General features: G+C 57.6%; 1 protein-coding gene across 4 annotated transcripts in view; it reads right to left on the bottom strand.

Moving 5' to 3' along the window:
• Window positions 1-2249: 2249 nt before the first annotated feature.
• The window catches only part of CSNK1G2 (casein kinase 1 gamma 2), a 29828-nt gene continuing 22257 nt past the window's right edge, over window positions 2250-9820 (bottom strand). Inside the window, exons 3-12 of one of the 4 annotated variants that reach the window (XM_060094674.1) lie at window positions 7482-7522; window positions 7266-7335; window positions 7039-7187; window positions 6706-6940; window positions 6554-6639; window positions 6391-6475; window positions 6141-6289; window positions 5896-5979; window positions 5705-5811; window positions 2251-5566 (exon numbers count right to left, since the gene is read on the bottom strand). In XM_060094674.1, coding sequence (XP_059950657.1) covers window positions 5512-5566; window positions 5705-5811; window positions 5896-5979; window positions 6141-6289; window positions 6391-6475; window positions 6554-6639; window positions 6706-6940; window positions 7039-7187; window positions 7266-7335; window positions 7482-7522 — 1061 coding nt within the window. In that variant the 3' untranslated portion in view covers window positions 2251-5511. Of the gene's footprint in view, window positions 5567-5704; window positions 5980-6140; window positions 6290-6390; window positions 6476-6553; window positions 6640-6705; window positions 6941-7038; window positions 7336-7481; window positions 7523-9820 lie in introns of all 4 variants that reach the window. The other 3 variants (XM_060094673.1, XM_060094672.1, XM_060094675.1) reach the window with 3 other exon arrangements.

Genomic DNA, 9820 nt, shown 5'->3' with positions numbered 1-9820 from the left:
TAGTGGGAATGGAAATTGGTGCAGCCACTATGGTGTACCATATGGAGGTTCCTCAGAAAACTAAAAGTAGAACTACCATACGATTCAGCAATCCCACTACTGGGAATAAACTCAGACAAAACTCTAATGTGAAAAGACTCATGCACCCCAGTATTCACAGCAGTAGTATTTACAATAGCCAAGACACGGAAGCAACCTAAATGTCCATCGACATAGGAATTGATAAAGAAGAGGTGGTACATCTATACATGGAATACTACTCAGCCATAAAAAAGAATGAAATAATGCCATTTGCAGCAACCTGGTTGGACGTAGACATTATCATACTAAGTAAGTCAGACAAAGACAAATACCATGTGATATCACTTATATGTGGAATACAAAAAACAATACAAATGAACATATTTACAAAACAGAAACTGACTCACAGACACAGAAAACAAAGTTACAGTTACCAAAGAGGATGGGAGGAAGGGATAAATGAAGAGGATGGGAGGAAGGGATAAATGAGGAGTTTGGGATTAACAGAAACACGCTACTATAAATATAATAAACAACAGGAACCTACTGTATAGCCCTGAAACTATATTCAATATCTTGTAACAAACTGTAATGGAAAACAACCTGAAAAAGGACACACACACACATATATATATAATCTGATCACTTTGCTATATACCCGAAACTAACACAACACTGTATATCAACTGTACTTTAAACAAACAAACAAAAACACCCATCAGAGTCAAATGACTTCAAAATATAAAAAGCAGGGCTTCCCTGGTGGCACAGTGGTTAAGAATCCGCCTGCCAATGCAGGGAACACTGGTTTGAGCCCTGGTCCGGGAAGATCCCACATGACGCGGAGCAACTGAGCCTGTGAGCCACAACTACTGAGCCCACACACCACAACTACTGAAACCCGTGCATCTAGAGCCCGTGCTCCGCAACAAGAGAAGCCACTGCAACGAGAAGCCCGCACACCGCAACAGAGTAGCCCCCGCTCGCCGCAAGTAGAGAAAACCCGCACACAACAACAAAGACCCAACGCAGCCAAAAATAAATTTTTTTAAAAAAGCAGCCGGGGGCTTCTCTGGTGGCGCAGTGGTTGAGAGTCTGCCTGCCGATGCAGGGGACACGAGTTCGTGACCAGGACCGGACCAGTAGGATCCCACGTGCTGCGGAGCGGCTGGGCCCGTGGGCCATGGCCGCTGGGCCTGCGCGTCTGGAGCCTGTGCTCCGCAGCGGGAGAGGCCGCGACAGTGAGAGGCCTGTGTACCGCAAAAAAAAAAAAAAAAAAAGCAGACCGACAAAAAAGACACATTCCTCTGAAGGGGTTAACAGTGCCAGCTCACCTCTCATCAGGAACAACGGAATAGCATCTCTAAAATGCTGAGGCAAGAAAGTCAAACCCAAACCACCTGCCAACGCAGAATCCCATTCCCACTAAAAATACCTTCTGCTAGTGTAGGCGAAATAAAGATATTTTTAGGCCACTAAAAGCTGGGAGAATTTGTTGCCAATAAACCCGCACCACAAGACGTATTAAAGGGAGCTCTTCAGGCCGAAAGGATAGGATCTTAGATGGAACCTCTGGTGGGTCAGCAGATGAAACAAAGAGCAGTGGGAAGCGTGACCACGTGGGTAAACATACAAAACTCTTTTTAAAAATGTATTTGAGGGGCTTCCCTGGTGGCGCAGTGGTTAGAATCCACCCGCCAATGCAGGGGACACGGGTTCCAACCCTGGTTGGGGAAGACCCCACATGCCACGGAGCAACTAAGCCCGTGTGCCACAGCTACTGAGCCTGCGCGCCGCAACTACTGAGCCCACATGCCACAACTACTGAAGCCCAAGAGCCTAGAGCCCATGCTCCACAACAAGAGAAGCCACATCAATGAGAAGCCCGTGCACGGCAACGAAGAGTAGCCCCCGCTCATGGCAACTAGAGAAAGCCCGCGTGCAGCAACAGAGACCCAACGCAGCCAAAAATCAATAAATTAGTGGTTAAGAACCCGCCTGCCAACACAGGGGACACGGGTTCGAGCCCTGGTCCGGGAAGATCCCACATGCCACGGAGCAACTAAGCCCGTGCGCCACAACTACTGAGCCTGCGCTCTAGGGCTCGCGAGCCACAACTAGAGAAAGCCCGTGCACAGCAACGCAGACCCAACGCAGCCAAAAATAAAATAAATAAAATAAATTTATTTTAAAATGTATTTGAAAGGCTGACCGTATATAACGATGGAATTGCCGGCTTATAACATATGTCAGAAGTAAAATAAATGGCAAAAATAGCACAAGTGGGGGTAAGTGGGAATAGGCCAACATCACACAGGCGCCCCTCTCTTCTGCGTTCCTTCCCTGTTTATAACGAAAACCGCCACACGAGCTGACCCCTCTGGTTCCGTCACTGCCAGTGGGCTGGCCTGGCCTCCTCTCTGCCTTCTCTCCCAGCTGCGCCATTTCCACTTCCCCACAACACAGAGGTGGCCTCTACCCCTCCATCCCGGGCTGGGCAGCACTGGCCTTCCGAGGCCTCGGTGCTGGAGGGATACCCTGGCAGCACGTGGAAGCCTCAGCTCAGGCTCGTTCCACCAGGTTCTGAAAAGGCTGAGCTGCCGAGTTCTCAGGCCTCGGTGCATGATTCTACCTCTCTGCCTGCAGGCCCCAATCATGGCCGTCCCCGTGCACGTCCTCGTAAGGTCGTCCCACATCCTTGCGAGGATGTGCCTTGTGGGTGATTGTCTCTAATTCATGGTGGAGATTCCGGGCTCTACCTGGAAAGTTCCCTTCAGCAGCAGCTTTATTTTTTATTTTTTGGCTGCACTGCATGGCTGGCAGGATCTCAGTTCCCCAACCAGGGATTGAACTCTGGCCACAGCAGTGAAAGCATGGAGTCCTAACCACTAGACCACCAGGGAACTCCCAGCAACCGCTTTAAATACCCACTCTGATCTCCTTCAGACTCCGAGACCGACACTCACTCAGCCACCATCTCCTGCGTCAGCAACTGCGTCAACTCTTCACCGTCTTGCTCTGCTTCCCAGGCCTTTTCTCAGATCTTCCCTGGAGCCTCGGGCACCTTACAGTTTATCCTTCGTTTCTAAAATCATTTGTTCTTTCATTTCCTTCCAGAATTGGATCAGCCATTTCCAAGTCTGGTTTTTGTCCTCATCCGTCCCTTGTTTTTGAATTTCTGATCCAAGATGGTTTCGTATCTTCTGACGCTGTTGGGACAGTCTTGCCCTTCTCCGACCCTCATGCTCTCTCCTGGGGAAGCTGGGGTTCCTGGCTGAGGCAAGGGACATGTTCAGGTTGTGCTGTGAACCTCTGCCTTTTGGCTTCTGCCCACCTTGCTGGCTGCCCCCTGCCAATGCTCCGACAAGGCCCAGCAGAGAGGAAGGGGTGGGCGGGAGGCCAGGCTCCCATGGGGGACTTGGCGGTGTTACTTACTTTGGAAATGTGGGCAGGACGTTGCACACAGCAGGCATTCCTCCCAGTGGTTCTGTGTTGTTTGGGACAGATGGTGGGTTATCATCGTTTTCAACTACCTGGAATCCTTGTGAAACTGTTTCAAGAACTGCTGCTGTTGTGCTTTCTTAGCTGATACTGCCGTAACAGAACAACACAGGCTGAAACCACAGATGGTATCTCTCACTCTCCTGGAGTCCGAGATCGGTGTAGCCGGTTCCTGGTGAGGGCCCGCGTCCCGGCCTGCAGACAGCTACCTTCCCACTGTATCCTCACCCTGCACACAGAACTCTGGTCTCTCTTCCTCTCCTTACAAGGACCCTAGTCCCATCATGAAGGCCCCATGCCTCCTAACACTGTCCCCCACTGTGGGTCTGGCAGCACCATCTGAATGTTGGGGGACATAAACAATCAGTCCATAGCCACCAAAGTCATTTTTTCTCAGCCGCATCCACAGTGACTGTGATGCCGTCACAAGGCTTCCCACTTTGTGCTGTTGGGTTCACTCAAGACCTAACCATTCACATACAGCTGGCACCTTTTTGCTCCTGGAAGGGAAGCCTTAGGGTTAGGGTTTTAGATGGACTTGTGCAGAGAAGGGCAAGGAGCCTGTCCTTCAGCTCCCGTGTCTGCTGTTCTCACTGTGATTTACTTCAATGGCTCTTTTCTCCACCAGCCCCAAGTAGACCAAACCTAGTTCTTTTTTTTTTGGCTGCGTTGGGTCTTCGTTGCGGTGCGCGGGCTTCTCACTGCGGTGGCTTCTCTTGTTGCAGGGCACGGGCTCCAGATGCACAGGCTCAGTAGTTGTGGCACATGGGCTCAGTAGTTGTGGCTCGCAGCCTCTAGAGCGCAGGCTCAGTAGCTGTGACGCCCGGGCTTAGTTGCTCCGTGGCATGTGGGATCTTCCGGGACCAGGGCTCAAACCTGTGTCCCCCTGCACTGACAAGTGGATTCTTAACCACTGCGCCACCAGGGAAGTCCTAAACCTGGTTCTTACATCCACTTCAGTTCTGTTACCTTGTTTCCGACTGTTCATTTCTCCTGAGCAAGGGGGCTGCCACTCCCCGGCTCCTTCCCCAAGTTGTCCTGCCTCCTAGCCTGTCCCTTCCCAGGGACTTGGCTATCTGAGCTGCTGCTCAGCCAAGACCCTTGGAAAGACTGGACACCACGCTCAGAATTGGTTTCATTTTCCTTTATTTTTTTAAAAAAGCCCCTAAGTTCTATGGCTTCCAGGAAGCATCAGAGAAACGGAAGTGCCATTTCTGTACACTTTTTGTAAAGCAAGACCTAGACGCACACGCGGGGCGCCCCCAGTTGCTCTGCCCTCAGCACGCGGGCCCCAGGGGACCACGGGGGCCGCACCGACGGGCTGCCCGCTCCGCACGCACCTGCGGGGCTCGGATGGGCTTTAAGGCGCTTGTCTCCAAGGCTCGGCCGGCAGCACAGAGCGACACAAGGAGCCTGCGGGCACGCGCCACCCACGGGCCACGCGGTGGCCACCCCGAGTACCAGGCCGACGGCTCCACGAGCAGGTGTGCAGGACCCCCGTGGGCCGCGCCCACCGGCCCAGGCTTTGGTGCAGCATTTTAGTTGGGGGCCGGTCCCATCCCGCCTTCCCCTTTGGTCTGGGGAGGCCCAGGGCGGGCTCACCCCTGGCAGCAACGCCCCGCAGCGCCCCCTCGAGAAAACGGCCTTTGGATCGAGGGAGACAAGCTGCACTTTATGACACTAACGGGCGAGTGGCGGGCTGGACGGAGGCGGCCGCGCTACTCACTCAGCAGACGCGCGGGGGCACAAGGCAGGGCGGCCGCTGTGGTTTTCTCTCTTCCTTGTTTTAAATAGTTAATGCTCTCGGAGGGGAGGACTAGACACAGGTGTAGAAATCGCGGCCAAAGTCTTACGTGAACGAAGTCACCCCACGCGGGGGCTGGCAGCTCTGCCGGGCCTGCACTCTGCGTCCAGCGGTGGCCACGTGGCCGTGGACAAGCGGGCCCCGAGGGGCTGCAGCGGGAGGCTTCAGAGGCCACTGCCCCGGGGTCACTTGTGTCGCTGCAGAGATTTTCTCTTCCTCCTCTTGAAGAAACAGCAGCACCTGGAAGGGGCGGGCACAGGCTAGGAGGCGGCACAGGCTGCAAAAGGGGGCGCAGGCTGGAGAAGAGGGGGATGAGGGAATGGGCACGAGGGGGTGGGCCCAGGGAGTCCCAGCCTCCAGCGACCGCAGGGGCCTTACTTGGTGTCGTCGGCCACCTCCACCTCTGCGGGGGCCGTGATGGGGGCGTTGGAGTGGCCAGCAGTGGGGTCATCGGCATTCAGCTCCCCGTTGGTGGAGTTCAGTGCCTGTGAGGCAAGAGGGGCAGGGGAGTCCTGTAGGCCCTGCTTTGCCCCCCCCCACGCTGCTGGGGTCCTCGGCCGGCCCCTCACCTGGTTTTTGCTGTATAGCAGGGCTTTTTCCCGAACCTGAGGCTGCGAGGGCAGGTCGGTGTGGACCGTGCCGATGGGCGTGGGCTGCAAGGGGGCAGGATGCGGCTGAGGCCCGGCAGCCACCCCCCACCCCACATCACGTGCCAGCCACCCCCGCCCCCAAGCACAGGGGCTTCAGGGTCCTTGCCAGCTGCCCCCACACGCCAGGGGCCCCTCCAGCACCAGCCTCCCCTCCCCACACATACCAGGGGCTTCCCGGCCCAGTCGTACTCGTAGTCGAACACGAAGCCACTGCGGTCAAAGAGATCGGTGAAGAGCTTGCGCAGGTAGTCGTAGTCCGGCTTCTCGAAGAAGTCCAGGCGCCGCACGTAGCGCAGGTACGTGGCCATCTCCTCTGCGGACAGCGACAGGGCTGGGGGGCGTGGAGGAGCGGGGGCGGGCCGCCCTGGGCAGGGGGTCTGCGGGGAGTGCGGGGGACAGGGGGCAGACCCTCACCTGGGAAGCTCTCACAGAGCACCTCGATGGGCGTGGCCCGCTTGGTGTCCCCGATCTTCTGGTAGCGCTCCTTGAGCGTGTCGGCCTGAGGGGAGAGCGTGGTCGGCACCGAGGCACTGCCCGCGGGAGACCCCCATCCCCACCCCGGCCCCGGCGCGCCCACCTTGAGTCCCTGCCAGGGCAGGCTGCCACGCAGGAAATACATGAACATGTGGCCCAGCGCCTCCAGGTCATCACGGCGGCTCTGCTCTGTGGGGGGGGACGGCAGGTCAGCGCAGCCCTCGCGCCCCCCCGCCCGCCCCGCGCGCCGCTCACCCTTGCCCAGGTGCGTGTTGATGCTCATGTAGCGCGCTGTGCCCGTCAGGCTCTTGTGCTCGCGGTACGGGATGTGCTTCTTGGTCTCGGGGTCGATGTACTCCTTGGCCAGGCCGAAGTCGATGATGTGGATGGCGTGCTGCCGCTTGGTGCCCGGTCGCCCCACCAGGAAGTTCTCGGGCTTCACGTCGCGGTAGATGAGGCTCTTGGTGTGCACGTACTCCATGCGCGTGATCTGCGGGCAGGCAGGCCTCAGCGGGCTCCCTCCGCCCCGCCCACCTTCCCTCTGCCGCCCCACAGCGTCCGGCCCCCTCGCCCTCCCGCGGCCCGCACCAGCTGGATGGCGATCATGAGCACTGTCTTGAGCGTGAACGTGCGGTCACACAAGTCGAACAGGTCCTCCAGGCTGGGTCCCAGCAGCTCCAGCACCATGGCGTTGTACTTCCCGCACGGGCCGAAGTAATAGACCTGAGGGACGCCCTCTGCAGGTGGAGGACACACAGGCTCACACCACGCCTGGGCGGGCTCCCCCTGCGCTCCCACACCCGGCCCCGGGGTACCTGCGGCACTGAGCTGCTTGTAGAAGCGGTACTCCAGGTGCAGCTGCGGCGCCCGGGACTTGATGGGCTCCTGGGAGGGACGAGGGGACACGTGGATGTCACGCAGGGCACTATCCTGCCCTCCTCCCGGCCCGTGGGGACAGCCTCTGCTGGGGGGCCGGAGAGGGGCCGGCCCGGGCTTGGGGACTGGGGGAAGGGGACAGGGCCCGGACTCACCAATTTGATAGCTACGTATTCATTTGTATAGAGATTCTTTCCTGTGGGAGGAGAGGCACGTCAGGTCGGCTGGACTCCCAGCACACAGGAGACCGCTCACGACCCACCACTCCAAGGGGCACCTCCTGTTCTGCGGCAGCCCTCCTGGAGCGTGGCCCATCCCTCCCGGACCTGGAAGGGAAAAGGATGGGCCCATCCCTCCCGGGCCCGCAAGGTACTCCCACCGGCCGTGGGAACCCACATCTGCCCCCCACGCCCTCATCTCCTGGGCCCCCTCCCTGCCGTCCTGCCCTCTCCTCCAGCACCAGCCCCCAGGCCAACCCTGCCTCCGCCCACTCGGGGCTGCTCCCAAGTCCTCTGCGGGATCCTTCCCGCCAGCACGCCAACGCGCTCCAACTTCTCCCATCTAAAAAAGTGAAAACACAACAAAGAGTCCTGGTGACCCCAAGGCCTTTCTTCAGCTCCAGCCGCAGGGAACCTGGAGGAGACATCACACGCCTCCCACACACTCTCCCCCCACCGTCCCCAGATGCTCTGTGAGGCCCCCCTGCCGCCTGACCTGCGCTCACCGCTCCAGCCTCTAGGGACCCCCGAAGGCACCCCCCCATTCCGCAACGCCAGGAACTCCGGCCTTGAGCTGTACACGTCCAGTGGACAAGCCCCGCCCCCTCACTGTGGAGCAGGGGCCCCCGCCAGGAGCCCGTGAGGAGGGAGTGTAACCTGCGACCTCAGCTTAGACAGACGTGCCTGGGGCAGGATGTCTCCCACGGCCCATCGCTGGCCCACCTGGACCTCCAGGTGCCCACGGAGAACAAGCCACGGCGCTCAACCTCACGAAACTGCAAAATCACGAGCTGTTCACCTGCTACAGTTCCTACCAGTGGCTGAGCCCCAGACGGTGTGGGCCAGCCCCCGGGTGGCTGTCTGCATGCAAGGTGAGCGCTGCGCACACGCTCCACCCTCTGCCCCTCCCGGTGCTGCCGTGCTGCCGTCCCACCTTTCCAGGTCCTGAGCTCTGACTCAGCCCCACAGCACGCTGCTCCTCCAGGCGACCTCACGCCCAAAGTGCCGTACTGCTGCGTCTTATTTCTGAGAGGATCCAGTGTGGGAAGAGGCCTCAGCTTCCTCTCCATCCCACTGCAGTGGGACAATCTGGGAGACAGCTGCACCAGGCCGTTCTGCCCCACCCATGGGTGGCCAAGACACCGGTGTGTGTGACCCCACAGGCCCAAGTCAGGGGCTCGCATGCCTGTCAGTCAGTCCCCCGGGTCCCTGCCCATCCCGGCTGTCTCATCACTGTGGCCTGGCCGGGAGTCTTCCGCTCAGCCTCAGCTCCTCCAGGGCCTTGGTGTCCATCCCTGTCTATAGAGTCAGCTGGTCCCCAGACACCTGCAGGGGTGGCCCCGAGTCTGCAGAGAACCATGCCGTCCACGTCTCCAGAGTTAACTTCTCTCAGCGATGTTTTTAGTGCTCAGCGTAGAGAGTGTGTGCGGCCTTTGTGAGATTTATTCTGGAGGCACCTGATGGGTTTTGGTGCTCTTACACAATCGGGACTATTCTTAAATATTTATTTTCCATTCGCTGCTCCAACAGAGAAATACAGTTGATCTGTGTTGGTATATGCAGCAGCCTTACTAAACTCATTCCTAATTGTTTACTGAAAGACTACTCTGGCCTCTGCACGTGGACAATCAGGCCGTCCGAGACAGGTCACAGCTGTATTTCTTCCTCTCCCAGCTTTCTAGCTCTGCTCCGTTCACTGCCACCATGCGAAGGGGATGCCCGCAGGGGCCCCTCCTGCAGATTCCACTTCCTCGGTTACTACGAGTAAAAGGCACCCAGTGGCAAAGAAAGAAAGCGCCCATCTAGTCCTCATTCTCATTTTCATTAAATAACAGGCATGCCTCTTATGTTTCCCCTCAACATTTTATTATGAAAGTTTCACACATTCAGAAAAGCGGGAAGAGCTGTGCGCAGGGAGCTCCACACCCTGGCTGCCTGGGTCACACAATTCGTGACTGCTCTGTTCTGTTGCACGGCTGCACAGCTATCACCTGTTCATCTCATTTTCAGATGCATCTGGAAGTTGCAGACCTCAGTACCCTGCCCCCTAAACACTGCAGCCTGCAGATCAACTTCAATTTGTACTTAGTGCTTGTTTTTCCCTTGGGAGGAGGCATTTACCTGGGAAACGCACAGCATTTGATGAGCTTTGGCAAATGCATGCTCCTGTGCCACCCCGATCCCGTGAGGACAGACAGCGTCACCGCCACCTCACCTCCTGAGAGGTGGAACACCACCCCACATGCTCCCTGCTCCTTGGGGTTCCCTGCACACGC

Source organism: Mesoplodon densirostris, chromosome 3 (assembly GCF_025265405.1).
Source record: "Mesoplodon densirostris isolate mMesDen1 chromosome 3, mMesDen1 primary haplotype, whole genome shotgun sequence".
NCBI classification, from domain to species: domain Eukaryota; kingdom Metazoa; phylum Chordata; class Mammalia; order Artiodactyla; family Ziphiidae; genus Mesoplodon; species Mesoplodon densirostris.
The sequence above is the reverse complement of the archived record's forward strand: the minus strand, read 5'-3'. Positions and strand labels throughout refer to the sequence as shown.